At 34.9% G+C, this 27854-nt stretch overlaps 1 protein-coding gene across 3 annotated transcripts in view; it reads left to right on the forward strand.

Moving 5' to 3' along the window:
* Positions 1–27854, forward strand: part of LOC150094597 (uncharacterized) — a 269253-nt gene that overhangs the window by 73420 nt on the left and 167979 nt on the right. For all 3 annotated transcript variants that reach the window (XM_090411018.1, XM_090411017.1, XM_090411016.1), the window contains exon 4: positions 27044–27163. In XM_090411018.1, coding sequence (XP_090267144.1) covers positions 27044–27163 — 120 coding nt within the window. The remainder of the gene's footprint in view (positions 1–27043; positions 27164–27854) is intronic.

The raw sequence follows: 27854 nt of genomic DNA on the forward strand, positions 1-27854 counted from the left end.
GGAATGTTTTAGCTACTAATTGAAGCTCTAATTTAGTTTCAGTTGAGATTTTGAGACGTTATAAAATGTTAAGAGAGAATTTGTATCACTTAATTAATTGAACTCAATCTGAAGGACAGTTGTGATTCTAAGCTAGTAATTGTTATCTGTAATGTATCTGATTTGATGAATAAATGTCTTTCTTTTTTATTAATCTAACAACTTGCTTGATTTTGATCTCTTTGCACTGCTCATAAAAGTCGGAACCAATGTGGGAGTTAAGATATCAGTAGCTACGACTGCAATGAAATATAGGTTTTGTAAGGTTTAAGTACTTGACGAACTTATCAAGAAATTAGTTAATAGTGTATACAATTCTGAGTGTTAATTCTCTCATTATTGATGATTGTCTTGTCTAGAATTTAGGATGATGCAGCATCATATTATAAATTTTTCCTAAATCCGAAAAAGGGATTAGTACCAGAAACAAAACAAAGGAATTGGCGCTACCCAAAGGTAATCCCTTTGTCTTCCATACTTTGCACACTCTTCATTAGATTAATTGGCAGCCTAGAATTGAAAGAGACTGCATACGATTACTAACATTAATATAAACAAGTAGAAATTTATAACAAGCAAGAGTAAGAAAAGATTACAAAAGGCATGGCTATGGTCTCACTACCACTTCGGAGATATTTGAGAAAAAAGTATAATGCTCCACCCCCAGCACAACTCTTCCTATGGCTGAGCTATGTTGAACATATTCACCATTTGACCACAGAACTGGACATGCCAAATACATTTTAAATGCATTTAAAACACTCCAAAACCAAAATTAAATTTGCGGTATAAATTGAAAACTATTGCTTACTTTTTTTTTCAATAACAAAACCTGTGGTGCGTTCATAATTAGAAGAAACACAGGTATAACCAAAGTGAAAATTATTTAATTGTAATTTTTTTTTAATTTTTTTTTATTTTTTGTACTACTTTAGCACGTTATGCACGTTTTCATGAGATTCTATTGTAATCATGCGCCCTAACTGTATGTTATTCCTAATTTTTGTTTAAATACTGTACTGATGATGTCCTAAGATACTTAGGATGAAATATTTACAATTAAATAATTTTCACTGTGGTTTATACATGTGTTTCTTCTAATTATTGCTTACTGTGTTTAGATACTTTAGTCACCAGCCCCTCAGACCTCTCTGTTATATACAGAAAACGCACACGTACAAAGATACATAAATCTTAATTCACATCACCTTCTTGCACAGATATGACTTAGTTAAAAAGATTAATACACTAAGTTGCACATTTGTGTAGGAAGGTGGTGTGAATTAAGAATTCAGGTATCTGTGTGCGTGTGGGATTTGAGTCATTTGCTCAAATAGGCAGATTAATAGGGAACATTGACATCATTCCAAAATAGTAGTAGTTCCTTACTTTAGGGGAATTGCTGAACAAATAAATATTCAGCTTTAGAATAATTACTTGAAAGCCTGTGTTCTTATTCAGTTATGCATTTCTTGCTTTTATGATCACTTTGTCGTTGTCCTCAAATGCCATTCTATAAATACTGATAAAATATTTGCTTTCTGACCTGCTTTTATAAGGACATTATCAATGAGTCTGTTGTTTAGTATCCAGTTGTTTCTGACTCTCGGTGTTCTTATGAACATAGGCTCTCTATCTCACTCAGTCTCTTGCATCTTCTTACAGTCATAAATTTTTCATCTAGGCACGTTCCTTTATGTTGTCCACCCAACTCTTTCACTTTCTTCCTCTCCTTGTGCTCTTAATTTTCCCGAACATAATTATCTTTTCCAGTGATTCATTTGCTCACATATATGTCCAAAGTTTATGTTAAGTTCTGTTTAGCAGTCATTGCATCCGAGGTGCACTCTGTCTTTACATTCTCTTAAACATTTTGTCATTCTTGCACCAAGAATCCTTACGCTAGGAGATGAATTTCATATCCCAGTGAAATGGCTTGAAAAAGTTCCACATTCATGTTTGATCTAGAGCAGGATTTGAAGATTATGTAATAAATAAATATACAAAAGGTATACAAAATTAATAACAATAGAAAAATACTTCAGCCTACCTGCAGTACTAATCTACTATAGGGCAATTTCTTGTTAGTAGGAGTAACATAAAAAAAAATTCTGGATTATATTAAATACCATGAACTATAACAATCTGGACTTGATCTTCTCCAAACATGGAATTCTTTGGAAAAAGACTTAAGTCCTACATGAAAGCTGTTTTAGTATGAATCAGTTGTATAAAGAAAACTATGAAATGTTGCCTCAGTCAGAATAGATCTGAGGTTTAAGTTATACCATTTTTGGGAAATTGTTCATCTTCATACAGTTCATCCTGGTTAATTTTTATATTTTTGAAACATGTAGATATAGGAAAATTGTTAGGACTTTAGTTTAGACTATGCTGCTCTTTTAATGTGGGGCCGACATGTTTTCAGCATATCAGTAATATAACTGATGTTGATCCATCAGTTGTTACTTTTTTGAATTCGTACTGAAGATACTATTGAATTTTATACAGTTAATTTTATTATTTAAACTGCTAACATAAGAGTTCTGTTGTATTTTTATTTAAATGTCTACTTATTTCAGTTCATTTAAGTGCAATTAAATAATTGTGTTAACATTTCAAATTTTAGAGAAAAAAGTATTTTTGAAAAGAAAAAAAAATGACAATCTTTCAAATTTTGAATACATCATTGTAGATTTACTTATTGAGATTGGGAATTACAAGTCCCAGACATATCAGTTGATTTTTGCTATAACAAATGCCATTCTAACAAACTTTCAATATAAGGCTACTGGAAAGTACTATCCAAACATTCATGGACACTATGTTATGATAAATGAAATTCACTATAGAAAACTATCAACTGTAATAAACTGTTCCTGTAATTCTTATATATACTTGGTCAACTCTACTATAATTTCTTTCATTTAATTATGCTGATATGTCTATAGCATGGCCTGCTAATTCTGACATGCCATAACATGATCATATTTTATACATCACTTTTCTTTCAGATAGATGTTAACGCATCTTCCTATTTGCCTAGGATAACCTAACTTATAAAAATGGCATTTAATGACATTCTTTGATGTTTTTGTTATTAGGAGAATTTGATATCATTGATTTGATATGTAGATTGTAATGTGAAGATCATAATTATTTAAAGTTTTGGTTATATTTTTCAAATGTATCCTGGATGTAGAAGGATGGGAATCAATTTGTCTTGTATGTCATGGGAGAAGGGAGATGATGGCATATAATTTCTCTTTTACAGGGATTGTAGCTGTTAGTTGAAAAAGCATAGCATAGATAATAGGACTCCGAGCACTTTATTTGTATAGGTAGTCCAACACCCTAAACCTTTCTTTCATAGTTACACAGTGATCAGCATTAATTTAATAAAATTAGGGAGACAGCTGTGTTTTAGTAAAACCTTCAATTTAATTTACATCGAGATAATTACCAGATGTTTTGGCTTTCATATTAATGTCGTCTACACTACACATTATATATAAAGAGACAAGCCACATTAATATGCTGAAGTATCACTAATTTGGTCAACAGTAACACTACTAGCTTGACAGTGTTTTACAAAAAAACATTATCAGACAACAAACAAAAAGTGTGTGTGGGGGGGGGGGGGGGAGAAGCACACATTGATGTTTTTGTTATCTGGCCACATGGCCAACAAACTTCAAATGTCCTCATCTATCTGAACAAACACCAGTATATACAATTTACCAATGAACTTGAAAATCATAACTCGCTTTCATTCATAATTGGATACACTTATCTTATGTCTTCCTTCAGGCAATCTAACCTTCACTGTCTACTGAAGTACAAACACATACTGGCTAATATATACATATAAATTCTTACTATCACCCTTCACAAAAACTTGAAGTCATTAATGTCCTTAAAAAATAATCATAGCAATAATAGTTTGTGTTAATGAGCAAGAGTTGTTAGCCAGGAATTGCAGATTATTAGCAATACATTTTGTGAACAATGGCTATAGCAGACAACCATCAATAAAGCGCTTCATAAAACTATACTTAAAAATCAAAATCATATAGCTTACAATAAAGCTGTAATGATTCCATGCATTAAAGGGATATCAGAAAAAATAATTATACAGAATTACAACTTTAATGCCACTTAATTCTAACTTCCTACAAAATTGAACATTTAACTCCGTCAAGGATACCCCCCCCCTCGGTTCGCCCTGAGGTATATACTGAATCATACAACCTAAAAATGCCACATAGACATTAGTAGTGCATATCTGGAACATCTGCTCAATAAAGATTTTGTAATTTGACAGTGTTAAGGTGAAACTAACCAACCAACCATTCATGAGAGAAATGTATAATTCAGACTCAACAGAAAAGTTACTGTTTTATAAAAGAATTCACAAAGTCCCTTAACAAGTGTGACACCACAACTCACACAGAAAATAGAAGACTCAAATGATTAAATTAACATGAACTGGCAAACAGTCAAAAATAGCATTAATGAATCAGCTAAAAATACACTTCCACAATTAAAAAGGAAGAAAAAATAAACCTTAGATAAATGAAAAAAAAAATCTTAAAGTTGATGGAACAAAGAAAAAAAGTTAAAGAACAAACTTGAATATATAAAAGCATGAATAAAGAAATAAAGAATGCAGGAAAGCCGAAGAGGAATTAAGAATAAATGTGCAGAGATATTGAAAACCCATATAGAAAGGCTGTTGCATAAACTGGAGAGTATGGGATTGGAATATAAACTCTTGACTTGGATCAGGAGATGGTTAGTTAAAGAGCAAACTCGAATATATAAAAGCACGAATAAAGAAATAAAGAATGCAGGAAAGCCGAAGAGGAATTAAGAATAAATGTGCAGACATATTGAAAACCTCTATAGAAAGGCTGTTGCATAAACTGGAGAGTATGGGATTGGAATATAAACTCTTGACTTGGATCAGGAGATAGTTTACAGACAGACATATCAGAAAGTGGTATACAGTGGGTGTGAATCTGCCAGATTTAAGGTGACCAGCATTGTACCTCAAGGTTCAGTCCTTGGACCATTATTGTTCAATCTATACATTAATGACATTAGGAAGGATCTGACATCTGATGTGCAATTGTTTGCCGATGATGCAAAGATAGGTAGGGCAATCAGGGATGCTACTGATATTCAGCAATTACAAAGTGATCTGAATAGACTGAAAATTTGGCCAAATGAAAATAGCTATCAGTTTAATGTTGGTAAGTGTAAGCACTTTGGCATGATTAGAATTCCAGCGGCATATTGTATTAGTGGGGTTATGCTACAAGAAACTGAAGAGGCAAGGGATCTTGGCTTATTGGTGGATAAGAATTTAAAGTTCAAAGTTCACATAGCAAAACTTGCAAATACAACTCGGAGGATAATTGTGATGTTGAAGCGAACCTTGACACATAAGGATAAGGAAGTTATTTTGCCTCTTTATAAGACACCTGGATTATTGTGTGCAGATTTGGTCTACAGGGTTCCAGGGGAATAAAGAAGCTGTGGAAAGGGTGCAAAGAAGAGTTACAAAGATTATATCTGAAGTATGGGATTTAAATTATGAGGACAGATTGTGAATATGTGGATTGCAGACTGGTTAACAGGAGAAAGAGGGGGTGATATGATAGATGTCTATAAACCTTTGAATGGGTATTATAGGATATCAACTGATGAAATTTTTCGTTATATGGAATATGGGGAAAGAACATGGGGACATCCATGGAAGTTAAATTTATTTGCAGTTAAGAAAGGAATGACATCTAGGTTTTTCTCCCAGAGAGCAGTGAGTGGAATAATTTGCCCTTAGGGGGTAGTGAGTGCATCTAGTGTGAATTGATTTAAGGGAAAGTATGACAGCTGGTTTGGGTGATTTATTGCTCTCCCTTGATGAGTCCGTGACTCCCTGGAGGTCTGATAGTAATAATAAAAGTGCAGAACGAGAGAAATGATGAACAGGACAAAGTAAATCACCCAAGTGTTATTAGAGATTCAAGAGACCATATTCTAATTGATAACAAAATCATGGGAAAAATAGATTGAATATATTATTATCTTAAGACCCCATGGAGTCACTCATCTAGGAGGTACTTTTGTCACACACACACAGCTCATCATACTATGTCTTAAACCAGGCATGGGCAACCTTTCCTAGTCCGGGGGCCAAATTATCATTCTGTCTCATAGTCAAGGGCCGGAACAAATTATTAAATAAAATAAATTAATATTAAATGAATTAAAGCAAGTTGCTACTTCATATATCATTTATTTATAATATGATGCTTTGGTATAAAGCTCTACATATTTTATAATATAATGAACAACATAATTTAATGTGAAGATTGGCCTTATACTACAACTACGAGACTATCAATATTGACGGTAATATTATTTAAGGATAATCGAATAGAATTTTCGAGGTTTTCGTCCGTTATTCTTGTCCAAATTTTTGATTTATTGTATTTCATCCTCAAAAAAAACTGTTCACACATATGTGCTGCCGAAAAGACAAATGATTTTTCTTGAAACGGTGCGTAAATTTGTATATTTTTCTTCCACCAAATAAAATTTATAAAAATCCTTCAAAGCAATGTTGTTAAATTGTGATTTTAGCACTAAATCTGCCCTGAAGCTCGATAAGTTCCATCTGTAAGTTTTCTGGCGCATTATTTACATCAGCATCTATCGGACGAGCAAATATAGTGAATGTGGAGTCTTTGTTTTTGAAGTCGGCACACCTTGTATCAAATTGCTCTATTAGTGCCTTCAGTTCATCTTCATAACAATTATAAGGGATATTTTTATGAGTTAGTAGAGTAGGAAAATGATAACAATTTTTAGCTCTTATCTGACTTTCCAACAATCTTAGTTTATTACAAAAATCTTTGACATGTCCATGCAGTTCATTAACCAATCGTCCTTGTTTTTGCAGTTTAAGATTTAGTTCGTTTAGGTATCCGGTGACATCTACAAGGAATGCTAAATCACACACCCACTCATCTTTTACTTGGTTAATTGTGTTTCCTTTTATGTCCATAAAATCTGCAATATCTTGTCTCAGATCATACAATCGTTTTAACATTTTACCTTTACTCAACCACTTCACTTCACAATCATAAGACACATCTTCATAATCCGAAAATAGGTCTGCCAAATACTCCTTAAATTGGCGGTGATTAAATAAAGACTTAATAATGAATAATAATGACTTAATAAAGTTAATACTGGCTACTACAACTTCCATAACATTTGTGAATTTAATCGATTTTGCACACAGATTTTGTTGGTGGATAATGCAGTGAAAATTTGTTGAATTTTCCAGATGGATCTGTAGTTCTATTGCTCTTTCATGAACTATTCCAATAAATCCCTTCTGTGCACCAACCATTGCAGGGACTCCATCAGTGCATATGCCAGATAGTGAATTCCATTTAAGTCCAAATCTCTCGAAGACTGTGTTGACGGTTTCAAATATATCTTTACCGGTGGTTGTTCCTTTTTAATGGCCGAAGCGCCAATTATTCTTCTGTGATGTTGAAATCCGCATCAACTCCTCGAATAAATATTGCTAGTTGTGCTGTATCGGAGGCATCGGTGCTGTCATCCAAAGTAATTGAAAATGCTTCCAATCTAGCAATCTTCTCTTTTAAACTTTTATTGAGATAATCAGCCATAATTTCTATCCGTTGGACAACAGTACGTCTCGACAAACGAATATTATCAAAGTTTTTTTTCTTTTCAGGACATATACTTGCAACAACATCCAGCAGACATTCTTTGATAAATTCTCCTTCACCAAATGACTTAGAATGCTTAGCGATTTTTTTGCTTACCTCAAAGCTGGCTTTGACAATGCTGTGGTGCTGCGTTCTTTGCTTGTTGAACATTTGCTGCTGGGTATTCAAGTTCTTCAACTTCTGTATTTCATCTTTTCGTAGTTGTCCAATTTATGGGTGATCCAGTCTCGAAATAAAGTGTCTCTTCAAGTTGTATTCTGTGTTGACGGATACGTTTTCGTTGCACAACAAACATGCAGGCAAATCTTTATTCAGAATAAAATAATAATCCTCCGTCCAGTTGTCTTGAAATTGACGATTCTCTGCATCTACTTTTTTTTTTTTTTTGCAATAACCGCTGACATTGTCCCAAATTTATAAGCGATATTCAGAACTGTCAAACAAAACTGTCTTCTACACTGCAGGCACTGAGCAGAACACAACATCAACGCAGGCACCAAACAGAACATAACATCAATGCAGGCACTGAACAAAGCACAACACCAACACAAGTACCGAACTGACACGTTGTAACACGTTCAAATACGCTGCTAGTCAAAGTGAGAAAGAGACCTTGGTTGGAGAAAACAGTGTGTTTTGCGCAAGTCATATGATGTCAGCTTAATGTGAGTTAGTAGAACACAGCATGTTTTCTCCCACCATGAATTAGACAAACTTCGATGAAATAGATTAGGGCAGGATCTGGCCTGCAGGCCGGGGGTTGCCTATATGCACCTTAAACATTCAAATTCTATGCAGACACCACACTCTCAGGCAAGGCATTCCAACCATTCACAACTCTGCATGTAAAAGACCTGCTTCTCACTCCCCCTACACACACACACACACACACACACACACTCCTTATACAGCTTCCAGGGATGACCTTTCCTGATATCTATCTCACTGTTTTCTGCAAAACTTCTCCAACATTGATCCTGTAACAATCCCTTACTAACTTCTAGGTCTCTATCATATCACTCCTATTTCTCCTATCCACTAAACTCTGTAAATTGCATCTTCTCAACCTTTCCTTATATTCGACATTCCAGAGATCAGAAACTACCTTAATCAGTCGTCTCTGGACCCTCTCCACCATCTCTTCATCCTTTTGAAAAGCAGGTGATTGAATCTGTGAACAGTAGTCCATGTGTGACCTAATCAAAGTCGTATACAATGGAATAAGAATCTCCTTACTTCTACAAGTCAGTGTCCTCTGCATCATTCCCAGAATTCTTAGTGTTGTTCTCACAAGTTTGGCAATGTGCTCCCTTAATTTCAAATTCTTATTCACTATCATTCCAAGATCTCTTATTTCCTCCACCTCCAACAGTATATCCTTACCAAGCATAAATTCTACATCCCATCTTTGTTTCCCAAATTTTAAAACCTTACATTTTGCAACGTCGAACTCGCATCCCCATAAAAATAATTAATGGCAGCAGCACCGAAGGTTCCATTCGATCAACATGTAAGGAGTCACTTAATATCTGCTCTCGATTTATATATATATATATATATACACACACACACACACACACACACCTAAACCTCTTTTTACGCGATAGATATGTTCCTAAAAATTACGCATAAATAGAATTCGCGTGAAAAGAACTACTGATGCCATAGAAAAAGTGAAGATTGTTTCCAAACCTAAGCAAAATAATGAAAAAAACACCAAGCATAAAATTCGTTAGGATTATAAGATTTTTATTTCCATTTCATGGAGAACACGCACACATATAATGAATTTTAATAACTTTAAAAAAAAAAACTCATTCATTTCAGTTGTTTGCTAAGGATTCTATAAAAATGTTATTCGCTATCAGTTTCTGACAATAAACACAAGTTTTCGTGAGACTGTAATATCACTAGAATTACTAGATATGGTATTATCGTCATCGACTTCTACCTCAACTTGTGGAATTCTTCTTGTCATGTCTTGAAGAAAAGTACCACTGGTTGTTTCAGTAGTTTTAGGCATGAACTCAGTTATTAATCGCTGTGTTGATGCTTTCGATAAGTCGCGATATAATTCTCTGTATGAAGGAAGACATTAACAACTTAAGCTCACGTGAAAACTTCCCAGCACGTTCTTCATTTGGATCATGTCGGGCAAAATAATTGGCTAAATTATTGGCCAGTTTATGACCTTCTTTAATTATATCAGCAGTAAAAGTAGTAGATTATCTTGATCATTATCATTAACTTCTTCGCTTTCAGGACTCTCAGAAACAATCTCCACTATTTCGTCTTCGCTAAGAGGTTTATCAATTAGCAATTCTCCGATATCTGCCGACGTAAGATCATCGAATCCTCTGCCAATTTCACGTCAAACTTATTATATTGAGGAATTCTGCAATATGAAGGGAACAATTTTCCAAATAGCTTTCCAGCATGCATTCATAGTTTCTGGTCTCAATTCAGATAACGATAATCGAACCTGATCAATACAATCCATAATTGAAAATTTTTTCCACATTCATAACTGACAGTGTTTCATCATCATTTAGCTTATTCAAAATGTCTGACATATGTTTTAAAAGTCGCAATTATACCCTGATCTAGAGGTTGTAGCAATGATGTGGTATTGGGCGGCAGGAAAAAAAAATGCATTTGGGTGTTCTATGGCATTATGACCAGGTGCATTATCAAGAATCAAAAGCACTTTAAATTCGAGACCCTTGTCATTCAAATAGCATCTAACTTCTGGCACAAAATGTTTGTGGAACCACTCAGTGAAAATATCATGGGCGTCAGTTTAATGCAGCAAAATGTAAGGTCTTGAGGTTTGGGAAACATCGATGGGATGTTGCATACTCTATGGGAGGAGTTATACTGGAGGAAGTAGGGGAGACGAGATCTGGGGTTGATGATTGATAGAAACCTGAAGTTTAGGGGACATATTGCAAAGGTGGTGAAGGTAACACAGAGGATTGCTACTGTTATGAGAAGGACACTGACCTGCAGAGATAAGAGGGTTATCATTCCGTTGTATAAGTCTCCGATCAGACCACACTTGGACTATTGTTCTCAGATTTGGTTCCCAGGATTTGAAGGGGATAAATTAACTGTGGAAAGGATACAAAGATGGATGACAAAGATGGTTTCAGGACTCTACAAGGATAGTTATGAGGATTGGCTGAGAGAATATGGACTGCAGAGTTTGGTGGATAGAAGAAGGAGAGGTGATATGATTGAGACTTTTAAACTGTTGAGAGGTGGTTACAGGGTTGACACTGGGGAGTTCTTTCGCTTGGTTGAACAGCGGGAAGGAGTGATGACAAGAGGCCATCCCTGGAAGTTACGAAAGGAAACTGTGAACAAGAGGTTAAGGAGTGGTTTCTTTGTGTGGAGGGTGGTTGAGCCGTGGAATGCATTGCCTGATGGAGTGGTGGGAGCGAGAACGGTCAGTGAGTTTAAAGAGTGGTATGATAGACTTTGTGTTTCTCGGGGGGGGGCTTCGCCTCGAAGAGTCTTTTGACTCCTTGGAGGCCTGAATAATAATAATAATAATAAAAATTAATAACTGTGTTTCATCATCATTTAGCTTATTCAAAATGTACTGAAATGGTCGTCTGACATAATATGTTTTAAAAGTCGCAATTATACCCTGATCTAGAGGTTGTAGCAATGATGTGGTATTAGGTGGCCGAGAAAAAAATGCATTTGGGTGTTCTATGGCATTATGACTGGGTGCATTATCAAGAATCAAAAGCACTTTAAATTCGAGACCCTTGTCATTCAAATAGCATCTAACCTCTGGCACAAAATGTTTGTGGAACCACTCAGTGAAAATATCAATGGTCACCCAAGCTTTTTTGTTGGCCATCCAATGAACTGGCAATTTTTGAAAATCTACGTCTTTCATTGGCTGTGGTCTTAATGATTGATTTATGAGCAGTGGTTTTAACATACGATCTTCTAAAGCGTTCGAACAAAATAGGAGTGTTATGTGATTCTTTGCTGCTTTGAACCCACCAACAGTTTTTTGCATTTTTGATATGCAAGTTCTGTTTGGCATTTTTTTCCAGAAAAGGCTGGTTTCATCCATATTCCAAACTTGTTCACGAGTGTAACCTCCATCTTCAATTATTTTAGCACGTTTTTGTGGAAATGGGTGTGAATAATATAATTTTTATATTATGGAGAGCATCAACCATTGCTTGTGTGAAATTCATATTTTTTCCTTGATTGAGATGAAGTATCTGGCTGCAGTTTTTTAATCTGTTCATAAAATCTCAATGCTGATTGCTTGATGGAATTTCCATCAACTGGCATTGTTTTTTGTACATTATCTTCTATCCACGTCACTAAAGCTTTTTCGCCCTTTTCTAGAACAACATCTCTTGGGTATGATGATAATTTCACACTCGATTTTGTACCAGAACATACTGCTTTTCTAATAACCTCTTCATTTTTCTTTTTAGATGTGAAAGTTGATTCATGCTTACTCACAGCCGTTGCACCTTCCCCAGTTTGAAGACTATCTAAAATTTGAATTTTTATATCCAAGGAAATGGCTTTCCTTTTTTTTTTTTTTTGGTTATCAGCAACATCATGTGAAGGCTGGATTTAAATCTTCGGTTAATGAAATTAAAGTTTGAAAATTACATATAGCTTACCGTTTATTATTTCTTAATTTTATAACACGATTTTTATTTTGATTTCACTTAAAAAATGCAAATGCAAAAAATGCGGTAACTGTGTTGTCTACTCAAACCACCAAATTCAAACATCTAAGAACTGCTTTTTTATGCACAGTCAGTTATGTACTGTAATTCAGGGAATTCTCAATAAATGAAATTCGTAAGAATTTAGAATTTTCTTAATTGAAACAAGAATGCAATGCTACAAAATTCTCAGAATTTTCTTGAATTACGGATTTTTTTTTCCTAACTTAGAGTTTAGGTTGGTCACTTAAAAGTGAATAAAAATCGCGTAAAAAATTATTTTTGATATCCCAATTCACGTAAAAAAATTCGCATAAAAAAAAAAGAGGTTTAGGTGTGTATATATATATATATATATAGAAAGTATTTTACCTTGGGTATAATAAATGTTAAAGATACCAAGCTATTAGCTATTTTAAACCTGGTTTTACTCCATTTCCCAAGTAAGCAAACAGACAAGTCAAGTTTGCACTTGCAAGTATTGCAAGTCTAGCTGATCCCACATGTAGTGCAAGTCAAGGCAGCTTGTGGTAAAGGTGGATAAGCTCTGAACACTATTCTTAATATTTAGCCTTAATGCAAAGCACATCTCCTGGAGGAGATGTATGAAGCTATGTATTCATGCTTACCCACAGCTGTTGCACCTTCCCCAGTTTGAAGATGATCTAAAATTTGAATTTTTATATCCAAGGAAACGGCTTTCTTTTTTTTTTTGGTTATCAGCAACATCATGTGAAGGCTTTATATTTATATATAAAGAGGCAAGGGGCCACTACACAGACCGGTTTCGACCTTTATTGAGGTCTCATCAGTGGGAGCCAGGCTAGAAATACCAAGATTTTGACAATTGACATTTATGTCTTTTAGGGGTGAAGCAAGATGCTTTTCACATTCTCCGCTACCTGTTGCAATGGTATAGAAGGACCAGGACTATCAGGTCCTAGTCCTCCTATATATGTATTGCAATTAGTTTATATACATGTTCATAAGGGTATTCCATAATGCATTGCATTATGAAATACTAAGGCAAATGATGTGAAGTTATTAGCCTCTATATAAAGGGTGTCCCAAAATTCACGCAAGATTTAAATTTAGCGCCATTTGTGCGTTAAAGTGTTGCCAACCAGAAAAAAAAGACAGCGTGACAGCTGACAGTTCAGGGTTATTAAAAATGGAGCACTACATGCAAGAATAATGCATTTTCAATGTTGAGCAATATTTTAAAAATAATGAAGGTTTGGCAGCTACAGTTTGCAATTTTCGTACAAAATATGGTCGGAATAGTGATTTAACTTCATCAACTGTGAAAAGATTAATTAAAAAATTCAAGGAAACTGGATCAATTAGTGATCTTATACACTCTGGCCGTCGTTCAACAGAAAACATCGAAGCAGTTCGTGAGAGTGTTGCTGAGAGTCCAGGAACATCAATTCAGCACAGTGGTCTTGAATTGGGCATTTCGAGAAGCTCTCTACAGCGTATTCTCACGAAAGATTTGCATCTTTATGCTTACAGAGTTCAATTGACTCAAGAACTGAAGCTTACTGACCACACACAGCGAAGAGAGTTCGTTGAATGGATTATGGAACAACAAGAGGATGCTTATTTTTCAAACAAAATCATCTTCAGCGATGAGGCTCATTTTCATCTTGATGGCTTCGTTAATCGACAAAATTGTCGCATTTGGGGTTCAGAAAATCCACGAGTGATTGTTGAGAAACAAATGCATCCACAACGTGGCACTGTTTGGTGTGGATTTTGGGCTGGAGGCATCATCGGTCCATTCTTCTTCGAAAATGCGGCTGGTAAGGCAATAACAGTTAATGGTGCTCGCTATCGTGGCATGATAATCCAGTTTTTTGTGCCTAATTGCAAGATATGGATGTGGCTGACATGTGGTTTCAACAAGACGGTGCCACATGCCATACAGCCCAAGAAACAATTCAATTACTGCATGAGTCATTTCCTGATCGTGTAATTTCCCGTTTTGGTGATTAGAATTGGCCGCCCAGATCATGTGACTTAACGCCGTTGGACTTTTTTCTTTGGGGTTTTTTGAAGTCTAAGATTTATGCCAACAAGCCCACGACCACCCACACCTTGAAGGAGGAAATTGAGCACTGTATCAACGAAATTCAGCCACATTTATGCAAAACGGTCATGGAAAATTTCGACAAAAGAGTGCGTATGTGCCAGCAAAGCCGTGGAGGCCATTTACCTGATATGCTATTCCATGCATAACCCTATACTGTATACATTATGAATCAATAAGAAATTACAATTTTTAGTTAAAAACCTGTGTTTTCTATTAAAATTACTTCTTGCGTGAATTTTGGGACACCCTGTACAAGTAGCCCACTTGTGAAGTTACTTCACACACAAACTTCATTTGCTTACACCTGGATAAAGGACGAAACCAAGATATGAACAGGGAAATATATAAACTAAGAAATATTCCTGAACAGACAGATTTAAAAGAACCATCCATTTTACTTTACAAAGTTAAAAATGATGTCAGAAAACTAAAACCACATAAAGCTGCAGGAATAGATAATATCTTGGTAGGATGGTTGAGGCCTCTAGATGAAGGAAGACTGAAATTCCTAATAAAATATGCAATCAGATATGAGACTGGATTTCTACCCAAAGATATTAATCACTCAGTTTTCATTCTAGTTCCCCCAAAAAACCAGAAGCTACAAGATGCAAAGAGTTTAGGACAATTAGACTCATCAGTCAAGTAACAAAAGTTTTCTTATATGTCATTCTTGAAAGAAATAAAAGAAAAATAAATATAGAAATAAATGATACACAGAGGGGCTTTAAGGAAAATGTAGGTACAAGGGAAGTTATTTTCAAACAGAATCATCATACTGTTTAGAAGAAAAAGATGTGTGTCTGTTTCATGGATTTCAAAAATAGGCATGGATGGAAAAGACATTAGGCTAATAACTAATCTTGACTAGGAACAGAGACTGCATTTTTGAGAATAAATGGAGAGACCTCAGAAGAATCCCCAGTTCAGATAGGTGTGAGAGAATGCTGTCTTGTCTCTGATTCTCTTTAACCTATGCACAGAAGAAATATTTAATACAATTAGTAATCTAGAGGAGTCACTGTAGGGGGCAGAAACATTAATAACCTAAGATGACACGGTCTTTCTAGCTGAAAACAGATAACCGCATGATTCTTATAGATATCAAACCGTCTAGTACGTCAAACAGTATGGCCTCAATATCAACTTTAAAAAGACAAAAATCATGACAATTTCAATAGAAAAGGAAATACCAAAAATATACTTCAATATAAAAGGAAATAAACTAGAACTAGAAATAAACTGCAAACAGATATATATACCTCAGACACTTGATCATAGAGAATGGAAGAAATGGTAAGTTAAAACAGAAGCCTGATAAAAGAAATTAAAGAGAAAAGACAGGTATTTTGGATATATTCTTAGACACGATTACTCACAAAGGAGATACTTGTTGAGGGAAAGAGGAGAGGAAGACAAAGACTGGAGCAGATGAAAAATATAGAGGAATAGACCTCTCTCTCATACAAGGAATGCAGCATAGAGCTGCAGAACAGGACATGGTGGAGACACATGGTAGTTGATCTCCTGGAGGGAGAGGACACTTGACAAGATAGTACAAGAGACTAACATAGGTCACTTATATAAATATGTAAGTGACCTATGTTAATTTTAATTAAGATAGGTCAACAGTTATTGCTAATTGTCATGAAACAAGTACAAGAGGATAATTTTAACTAATATGACAGTTGGTTCGTGTTAACTTGCCACGAGTGTCCTTTTTTTTGTTATATAAATCTGGTAATCTTGAATTAGTTCGATCATGTTTGACAGGCAATATACAATTATATACCAAGAGTCAGACACAAATAAAGTAGGGATGCACAGCAAAATTAGACAGTCTGACAGAAGTCATGAGAGAGAAAGAGAGAAATTAGGAGTGCGTGAAATGCAGATTTGAGTTTGACAGCCATGGTAAGGAAAGAAAAATCTGCAATATGAGAAGAGACTTGCCAATTTCTTTCCCCTCACTTTTTTAAATACAGTGCATGTAATGGTCTTACTAGGCATGCTCTCTACAACTTAATTATTCAACTAGGGAACTATCACTTCTTCCATTTAGAGTCCATCAGTAAAGCAGTTTTCGCATGCCTGGGCTGCCGAATAGTACATAGGGGCCAAACTTGTTGGTAGCATGTTGGAGGTTTTCCTGAATCAGCTGGTGAATAATCATCTTGCTGCTTACTTTGTCAGGTTGTGCTTAGAGGAATTCTGAGTATAGCAGCTTACAGAAAGCACTGTCAAGTCTATGCTTGGATCGAGGTCTGGGCACTCCCTATATAAGAAATGTGTCCACAAGTCCCCTTGTGAAGATCAGTTTTCTCTTTGGGCTGACTTTCACATCTTGGCTCTCCTTACATAAACATATATCTATTACCTCCAATAAGCTTGGAATTCTTTTACATTTTAAGCATTGTTTTTCTTATGCAGAAGTCCTTATGCTTCATACATACATAAATCTGTCCATTTTTTGAATATTGTTCTCACATCAGGAGTGTGGTGCATCGAAATCTTTCTGAAAATGTTTGATTCTATCCAGAATGTCATTGTCCTTTCTGTAGGTATTTCCATGAATGCTGGTCTACTGAACTGGCCATTACCATTCCTCTGCTTCTCTCTAATCATGTATGAACATGAGCAACTGCTGGTCACCATCCTTATATCATTTAAACTCAAAAAATCACCATACTTACATATTATCCTCTTCCTTCATTTTATATATACCTCTGTTTCTTGGAACAGTCTTTTCTCCATTTCTCCAATGAATAAAACCTCATCCTCTTCAACAAACAGATTCCTTTCCTCTCTCTCTTTTTTTTTTCCCTCCACACAGCACTCTTGTCTTGTGACTTTTGGTGTTTTGAGGTTGATATCTTGACTAAAAGAAACCTAACATAGTTTGTTAATTTAATCACGTCGTACTGTGCTATTTGTTAACTAATCTTGTTATAGACTAAGCCATTTAATATAAACATCTTTTCCCATTTCAAATTAAACAAGTTCTATCCCCAAGCTGGTATTTGATCTTTCACTATAGTAGACACTTGAAAATTGTTTTTAAGCACTTGATTGATTGAATTTCAAACTAAAATATATATGTATATTTTATAGTTTTAATTTTCTTATGTGTATAAGAAAATTAAAACTAATTTTCTTATATACATAAGAAAACCTCTCTCACACTCTCAGAATCTTAAAACATTCAATTCTTTTCTGACATTGATTTGCAGAATGTCTCTACAGAGATAAAAATCTGTCATATTCAGCAAACGAATTTAATCTGCACCAAATTGTAAACAGATTAACTATTTTCGTTCTTGAACTTCAAAATGTACACTTCTCAGTGCAATTACTGAATAATCTGAAATTGTGGAAGTGTTCCAGGAGAAACAGAAAAACTGCAGCAAACATTCTTGTCCACAATTACACACACAAAACATATCTTCAACTATTCTTTACTGAAAGCGGGTATCCAAAACATTAAATTAATTTTATTTACATTTTTTACATTAAATGAATTTTAAATAAATTTTAATTGACAGCTGTCAGGTCCATAAACATGTATGATTTTCTTTCCAATCTTCAATCACACAAAATTCAATGCACTTGAATAAGAATTAACTTCTCGGTGTGAATGTAAATAATAAGGAATCCACATGAAATCACCATTCATTCCTTATATTTAATTTCTTTATTTCTTAAAGGGAATCATTCACAACTCTCCTTTCTCTCTCTCTTTTTTTTTTTCCCCTCCTGTCCATCTGCTGTTCTGTTTGTATCACCATATATTGTACTCTTCTCTGATTTGCAACTGTGTGAATGACGAGAGAGAGATCAGAAACAGAAAAGAACAGTTATGTAATAGCAGACAGAATGTTTAAGTGGTGCAATTAAGATGATGCTTCTTCACTTGATATTTGTTTTATGTGGTTGGCAAAAAAATGTGTCTACAGGTATTTTAATTCTGACAAATGTAGGAAGTTGTATGTATTTTGCTGATTTTTCTTGTTGCTGCTAAATGAAAACCCATTTCCATTGATGATCGTATCCATTAGGCACAATTATGTTTAATGGCCATTCTGGTTAATAGGAAAACAAGTACTGCTGCTATACTCTTCTTACAACAAAATATCATTTTGACAAACATAATTTTATCAACATATCAATATTTTGTGCACATCTTTTATTCTGGATTTTAATTAAGATAATACTAATAATAAATTAATAGCTTTAATGGAACATGCGCACTAGACATATTAAAGTATGTAAAGCCATTTCATGGCTTACACACGTAACAAAAATTATATAGAATTTATTAAAAAACTCCACTATATTTCATCCAACATTACATGGACATCATCAGTGAAATAGACCATTAACTACATTTAAAAGATATTGAAATATCGACTCATAAATCATATGTATGTTATCTCATGTCTTGGTTGCAGCAGAAATATATTACATTGTTGCAGTAAGTTGTATAGCTTAATAAAATAAAAAAAATAATAATTCATAATTAAAAAAAAAAAAAAAAAGAAGCCTTATGAACAATTAATAGTGATCACTTCCCAAAACTTGGATATTGGCATACAGTCTGATTGGTTCAGGTTTGGACAGTTTCTTACGATTTCACATTTCAAGGAAAAGACAATTAAATTTGAATTTTCTGGAGTGAAGTTTTGTCTGGTTCCGAAGAACTCTGTACCTAGTGTCATAGTCAGTAGCAAGGCCAGACTTGTCAGATTCCAAAAATGTAATATAGGCTTGATGTTCTTCAATTCTATTCAAGGCAGAATAGGAACGATGACATGAGCAGGGTACTTGATAGACATCCAGTAAGGAAAGAGGAGACAGTGTATCTTTTGTTGATAGCAGGAAGGAAGACAGTTTCTTAGCTAGTTTGAAGCAAGCATATAGATTGAATTTACAAAGAATCCTTGCTATTTTTTCTATGGTTCCTTTAGGGTAGGATATTGAAATTCTTTTCACATTGGATTGTGCTCTGGCAGAAGGATGATAATTATCAATTTTTCGAATGGTAGTTTTGTTGTATCCATTACATATCAGATTGTTTTTAATTTTATTCAGTTCATCTAGCAGGGGATGAGAAGAGCAGATTGTATGAGTTCTGTGTACAATATTCTTGATAATACCCATTTTTTGTGATGAACGATGGTGGAAGGTTAAGTGAATTTAGAGAATGAGGTTTTATCTGCCAGTAAAGGTTGGATTCCGATAAACTGAAAATTCAACATTACTGTGGATTATGAATTATTACAGTATCCAAAAAAGGATGATTAGTTATTGGATTCACGTTCAATAGTGAATTTGATACAGGAGTACAAGGAGTTTATTTTTGCTAAGGAACTGAAGCAATTCTGACTCAGTGTGAGACCAGATTGCATATATATCAGCAAAATATACGATGCTGAGGGAAAATGGTGTCAGAGTTATTTTTTTACATACTCCATGAAATAATCATCTAAGGCTGGTGAGATAAGACTGCCAATTGCTATACCTTCTATTTGTCTGAACAGTATATTATATCATGTAAAATATCCTACGTTAATGCTAAATTTAAATAGGTTGACAATGTCTTCTGAGAAATCAGATTGTAAAAACTGAAGAGGCTCTTGTAATGGTATGTTAGAGATTAGGAAGACTGCATCAAAAGAAACCATAATCTTGTTTTTGAAGTGAAGGCTGTTATTGTTGTAAGGGCTGGTATGGCTAATGCAATTCCAAAGATGATGATGACAGATGTTTTGCAAAGTAGTAAGTTTGAGAGCCAATACAGTATACTTATTGCCAACTTTATGCATTTTAGGAAGACCATAGAGACGAGGTGGATGGGCATGATGAATTTGTAACTTCTCGACAGCAGTGGCATCCCACGATTTTACATTGTCTAATAATTTAATTTATTGATTTAATTTTTTGTTGGATCCCTACTGATAACACTGTAGGGTTGATCTCTCTCTTAATAAGATATGAATTTTACAATTATACTTTGTGGTATCCATGACAAAAATGGCATTACCTTTATCAACCTTTGTGATAATAAAGGTTGCTTTATTATCACAAAGGTGCTTGAGGATATATACCTGCCATGTATCCTCAAGGGGTGTACAGGATATGATAGTACTATATGAAAAATTTAAATCATTACTAACTTCCTATCTACAATTTTCCTCCAAATCAGTCTGTTACTTGTCAAGACTCCAACATTATCAGACCTTATATTTCTCTCATGTAAGGCACTTTGTACCATATCAATCCATCTATATCTTGGTCTTCCTCTGGGTCATTTTCCAGCCAACCTGGCAGAGAACACTTGTTTTGCTAATCTTTCCTCGCCCATTCTATTTTGAGATTAGCTCTGCTAATGCATTCCTGGATCCTGACAATGCCAAGTTCTTTCCTAATATCCTCGTTTTTAATATGATATTGCCATTGATGCCATCTGTTCACAGATGGCATCAATGTCAGATTTCCAAATAGGCAGAGTAGGCATTGGCCTATGGGCTGCACACCGTTTAGGGGCCCTATGACAACTGATCAAAATAATATTGATTTGGTCTTGAAATAAAATTACAATCAAGCTTTCTTAAATTATTTCCAAAAGATACAAAAAATGAATGACTTGAAGAAACAAAAACTTTACGTTAATGTTATTCCACTAGAGCGCGCACATGAGAAACCTTCAGAAACGAAGCTTTCTGTGAGTTAGTGTGTCGCGAGTACTCACTTACTCCAGATCCTAGTAGAATATTTGCGAATAGAAGCTTTGAGAACATCAACGAGTATATGTACCTAACGTCGTGTAAGTTAGTTTTTCTGAGTTATAATGAAGTTCGATTAACTTCATTGTCTAATTTCTACTGTAAGGGTGAAAACATAGTGCAGCTTTGCCCAAAGCAAGGCACAAAGCATAGACTATTCAATCATCTGCTCAACCATCATATTAAGCATAAATTGTGTGCATAGTGGAGCATCAACTGACGACTATCGACAGTCTTGTTTCACCCCCAAATGTATGTTTGACTCAAGATTCCCCTTTATTTTTCAGATATATTATATTCTGTTGTAAGTTATAAACTTCGCTGGCACTATCATAACATTGATTTGCTTAAATGACTTGTAGTATTTAAATTAGTTGCAATTACATTCCAATATTTACCAAAACATATATATCTTATCTTTATTATGATGGCTTTTATGGTGTTTGTCCCATATTGGAGAATAGTGCAAGATTTCTCAAATCTATCTTGTTCAGGCACTTTTACTCATTTTGGCTGAGACTTAAGAATTCTTTCATTTTTTTGAACAAAGTGAAAATATTGTTTTTCGACGCTCTTTTGTAGACGCAGAATGTCGGCACCTGAAAAGAAGAGGTACCAAAGCGGTGCAGAAAAAACGAAAAATACAGCAGGAGAAAGCAAAGAAGCTTGATGAACAAATAATAACAAAGACACAATCTTTTCCAACTTGGCTTTACTCATAAGTCAACAGAGGGTCAACCTGAGGCCTCTTCAAGTATGTCTGCCAGTGAAGTGGTGACAGTAGACCTCTCCCCCTGAACAGATCACTAAGGATGAGGATACGGTTCAATTACTGGGTACAGCTGAAACTGAGCCGGAAGTTGAGTTACATCATCATTACAGAGATAACCTGGAACCAGAATATCAAAATGACATTGGGTTATGGCGAAACATTACTAATGAAGTGCAGGATTTTTGGTGTAATAGAGGCCCTGTTACACCTCTTTGGTGTAACAGGGCCTCTCACTTTGGTGATTTTTTGGCTTCAAGCATGCAGTATGAAGATCATAAAAGAAATTTTTCCCATTCTATGATGATCTTTCAAAAACATGTAAGTGGTGAACAAATCAAAAGAGAATGGATAGCAACTACCTGGGAATTTTAGAGTTAACTGCGGAGTACGACCCATTTCTAAGTTTGCATTTAGGCAAATATGGTAATCAAGATCGAGACAAACCCTCCTATTTGTCTTCCACAGTTTGCAGAGAAGTAATCGAAATAATAGGAAATAATTTTCTGAAAATTATTGTAAAGGAAATACAGGAAGCCAAGTACTTTTCTCTGAGCGGTCAACACCAGACATATCTCACATTGACTAACTGACTGTAGTGCTTAGATATATTGGAGTGTCAGATGGAGAAGTGGTAGAGCGTTTTCTCACATTCATCCCCATAGCAAGCCACACTGGAGAAGTGCTTGCCACAACTGTTTTGACCTTCTTAAGCAAATGCGGCATTGACATCAAAAACCTGAGAGGACAGTCATAACAATGCAGCAAACATGTCATGGTGTTACAATCATCTAAACGTATCACCAAAATAAATCAGCTTGCACACTACATTCCCTGCACAGCAAGCACACTTACTCAATTTGGTTGGAGTATGTGCTGTAGAAAGCTGCATTGGAGCAATCTCATTCTTCAGGCTTGTGCAAGCAATGTACAACTTTTTCTCAGCATCAATCCACCGCAGTTATGCTTGAATATCTTGAGGACAAAGATGGTGAACGTCAGCAAGGCTCTGCACTAGCTTTAAAAGAGTGACTGACACAAGGTGGTGTGCAAGGGTCGATTTGACCACGGCTACAGCAGTTTCCAGAACGCTTTGCAGGTTATTGTCAAAGATGTGAATTAGAAGCCAGAGACAATTCACAAGGCCAAATATTGTCTGCTAAATGACTTGTCAAACAAGGAAAATGTCATCATGGCAAGCTTCTGGGTTGTAATCCTAGACTGGATCAACAGAATCAGCAAATCTCTACAAAAGGAAACAATAGAACTTCAAACGGCTGTTGATCTGAAATCCCTGCTCGATTTTTTAACATCACAAACAGAAATGTTTGACTATGAGAGGAAGGCAAATGAGAAAATCGATGTAAGAAAAAGATATCATGATGATGAAGCAGAAGAGGTTGTGCTTCAAGAAAGAGAAAAGTTTAAGATTGAAACTTACCTACCAATATTGGATAAGTTATGCGTAGAGGTTTCCTGTCGTATGGAAGCATATAACAAAGTTCATTCTCTATTTGGGTTCCTCATTGAGTTCCCATCGAAGATAGATGCTAAAATTAAAGAAGCTGCCCAAAGATTTAGAGAGAATTATCCTGACGACATTGAGTTGGAGTTTGCAGATGAAATGGTTCATTTCAAGTATTTCATATCACAGTCAGAAGATTTGAAAGCTGACAGTGCCAACATCGCGATCATACAAACTCATTTTTGAATATATGGTGCAATCAACATTCCCAATGTTATAACAGCGTTAAGATGATAGGTGTCTCATGATCATGAACGCTCTGGTGAACGAACCTTTTTGAAGTTAAAACTGCTGAAAAATCGTCATCGATCTTCAATGACACAAGAACTACTGAACTCACTCACCATTATGGCCACTGAATACGTCTTGCAAAAGCTAGACTTTCAAGATATCCTGAAAGATTAAACAAAAAGTAAGATATTATGTTATCAAAAAAAAAGTAAGGATATTTTTGTTTAATAACATTAATAATTGTTAACATTTGTTTTGTGTAATAAAATTGGTTTATTAACTCTTTGACATATAAATTATTTTTAAACTCTAAATTCGTTTGAAATTGATGCACGAACTTCGTAACGTCTGCGATACGTCGAAATCAATTTTGGTGCAATAAACAAAAGACGTGTCACAGACATCTTTGTATGAAATTCGTTTGAAATTGACGGGAACTTCATAACGTCTGCAATACGTCGAAATCAATTTTGGTGCAATAAACAAAAGACATGTCACTGACGTCTTTGTATGTTAATGGGTTAAAATTGTTGGTTGGCAAAATTAATGTATTAGGAGATAATTTGCGAGCCCACTCCCTGAGATTTCAACCACCTAGGAGTCTCCACAAGGTTTAATCTGGTGCTGTGTGTGGGAGGGAGAAATTGTCAGAAAAGGAAGTTAAGTGGTGGTGTTCCACAGTGTTAGTTCACATCATTGCCCAAGACAGAGAATATTCTGGGTGTGTTTTTTTTTTTTTTTTTTTTTTTGCTGATGCAGATTTGGTGAGATCCATGAGATGTGATTCTGTTGTCAATTACTTGAAGTTTTATCTTGTTGGTAACTTAGAGAAGTTAATGAGGTTGCAATTCAGAGAAAGTGGCTAAAGCAAATCGGCTTTAGCCACTTTCATTCAGCTAAAGCAAATCGGGGTTTTTCACCTGTATTCAATGTTCTCACTCTCTATAGGCAAACTAATGGATACAGAGAAAGAGGAAAACTAAGAAAACAGTTTTGGCAATACATAAGCAGACTTCTTTTTGAAGATGAGGCTCATGAACAATCTGACATGTACCATTCGGTAAAAACAGAGCAACTTGGCTCACTTTCATTTAATATACTATCTTCATGAATTTTTATTATTTGAATATTTCTGTATATATTTCCCTATTTGTGCATGGATAAATGAGGAAGATGAAACAGCAAGAGAGAGAGAGAGAGTGAAAGAACTCTTCCTGGAAGTTGTATAACAGAATGGTGAACATGGTCGTGTGAAGTAATTTTTTTAGATGGTGAGCAGTGTTGGATGAGTGGAATGCCTAACTAGAATGTGTTGTTGAAATGTGAATGAATTTTATGGTTTAACAACACATTCTAGTTAGGCTGGGTTATCAACAGACTAATCAAGATCTTCCTTGATTAGTCTGTTGATCACCCAGTGACTTTTTAATGATTTCATAATAATAAAAGGTAGTGAATATAATCCAGAGCATTGCTGCAGTGGTGAAAAAGAACACTTTGACCAGACAGAGGAGGGTGGTGCTTTTGTTATAAAAAGCATCTATCATGAAGAAGGTACAAGCATTCATATAAAACTTCTCAGTGCCATAGAACATCAACCATGAAATGGAATGAGAGCATGTAATCTGTAAAGTTGGTTGGATATAATTTGTGTGTCGAGGGGGGGGGGGAATAGCAGTTTTGAGATGTATTTACTGGCTGTGCACAATAAATTTTTCGAATGGCAGAACAATGGAACAAGAAGTTGAATTATGGAAGCTGTATCTGGTAGCACTGGAAGCAATGCTTGCATTCCATGCAACCCCACTGCTTTTCATAAGTGAGTGGTAAGAGTACAGATGGAAATTAGGTGAAACACTGAGTGGGTCTCCTGACTATAAGAGGTCTTGTCATAATAATTTTATTTTTTTAATGTCAGTATACTCTATTAATGTATTCTCTGAATGCAAAATAGTTCTGCCTTCATAACTATATTCTGGTCTGACCATAGTGCAGTTATGAAGATTTTCCAGTCTTCTCTAACAAAAGCCACAGCCCAATGCATTTCTCCCCCCCCCTCCCAACCATTCCAATCCTAGTTTTCCTAATTCTGCATGAAATGTTAATTTTTCAGGCTATGTAGACATATACTTGCCAAACACATCCTATTTTTGTCTTGTTTCATCTCTTTTTTGCACATTTTGGCCATACATTATCATCCAGCAGTAATGCTAAGCTATTTACCACTATCATCCTGTAGGTATTGTCACTTTTCTGCTTTTTATTCTTCAGCTATCTCTAACATGTTATAAATCTCCTTTGAAGGTATAATACTGTAAATGATTCACATGCTTGGGGAATGATTTATTAACATTGAAATTTAATGTTTGCAAACTATAATTATGAAGAAACATACTTGGTAAAATTTTATCACAATTACTTTTGTATATGTTTGTGATATTTGTGCAGTAATTTCAGCAGTAAGCAGTATACAGCAAGTTACACAAACATCCAACCTCTGAATATTTGACCTTCATGCTTCTATGTAATATACAAAAATTGATTATTCCGATTTTGTCATTTGCAGTTTAAAAAGTACCTGAACATTGGACCTTATCTAACCTTGAAAAATTCTGAAAAGTGATAGATGTGAATTAGTTGCACTTTTCTGAATTATCTGAACACCAAACATTCAAGTATTGAAAAGATATGGTTGGAAAAGTGCCAAAATCGATCTAAACTGTTTGAAGTTTTATTGATCAGTAATATGAAAGAATTAAACCAAGAACCAGTAATAGAAAAAAATTAAAAAATATAAACATAAATGGATGGAACACGTTCAAAGAATGAAAACAGAAAGATTACCAAAACAAGCCTTAAAGTACAAGCCATTAGGAAAAAGAAAACCAGGACATCCTCTTAAACAATTCAACGATGACTTCTAAGGCCGGAACAGGCCATGCTAGGCTTAAATCCTTGATACGCATAGTGATGATGATGATTGATTAGTGAAATTGAATTATTTTTATTTATTTTCATACTATTACTAAGTTGTTTGTCATAAGAACTGTATTTTAGTCCAAGTTGATTTTTATTCTATGTTTTGTAGAAATAGTTTTCATTTTAAACTTTGTTTCAGGATCGCCATGTAAATATATGTCAAAAGACTAATACCAAAAGAAGAAAAGTATTTAACTCTTTTCAACAGAGAGCTTCATCGGGTGCATCTGAAGTTCAGCTTGTGAAACATTTTGGCAAGGTAAAATAAAAGTTGTATGCAATTTTTAATCTGCTAATTTTATTTCTACAGTTACTTTCTCTTCTCATATACAGCCAACCTGTTGGTATGTTAACCTTACCACAGAAATTGGATGCTGTTTGTTTGACATGACCACATTTCTAGTCATCCTATCATCTTGCAGCTAATGGTGCACGTATGCAACATCTTTGTGATGTCATTTCATGGTTGAATGAGAAAAAAACAAAAAATAATTCAGACACTTCTGTTATGTATTCAACTCCCATTACTCTCTTTCACCTCTTTTCATGAGTACTTTCACTCCTTTGCTGAACATATTCCACTCAACTCCAGGAATGACCATTTGTTTTCTATTTCTCATACCATGAAACATCTCCATATTTATAAATTAAAGATACCAAGAAATTATATTCTTGATTTAATCCTTTATTCAAGTGTAAGCAAACAACATTTGCACATAATGTAACTTCATGACTGAGCAACTTGTATTTAGAAGCTAATGACATCTTGTTCCCACTTATGAGATCAGGGAGAGCAATGTTGAAACTGGTCTGGGTAGTTACCCTTCCCATAATGAATAACATTATACATGTCCATAAAGATATGTGCCTTGCATTATGGGATACCAAGTCAATGATGTGAAGTCATTAGCCTCTTTATACAAATAGCCAGGCAGAAGACTTTTTAAACC

The sequence above is a fragment of the Typopeltis vanoorti genome, chromosome 21 (assembly GCF_054136105.1).
Source record: "Typopeltis vanoorti isolate ZY-2024b chromosome 21, IOZ_Tvanoo_1.0, whole genome shotgun sequence".
In the NCBI taxonomy this organism is placed as follows: Eukaryota; Metazoa; Arthropoda; class Arachnida; order Uropygi; family Thelyphonidae; genus Typopeltis; species Typopeltis vanoorti.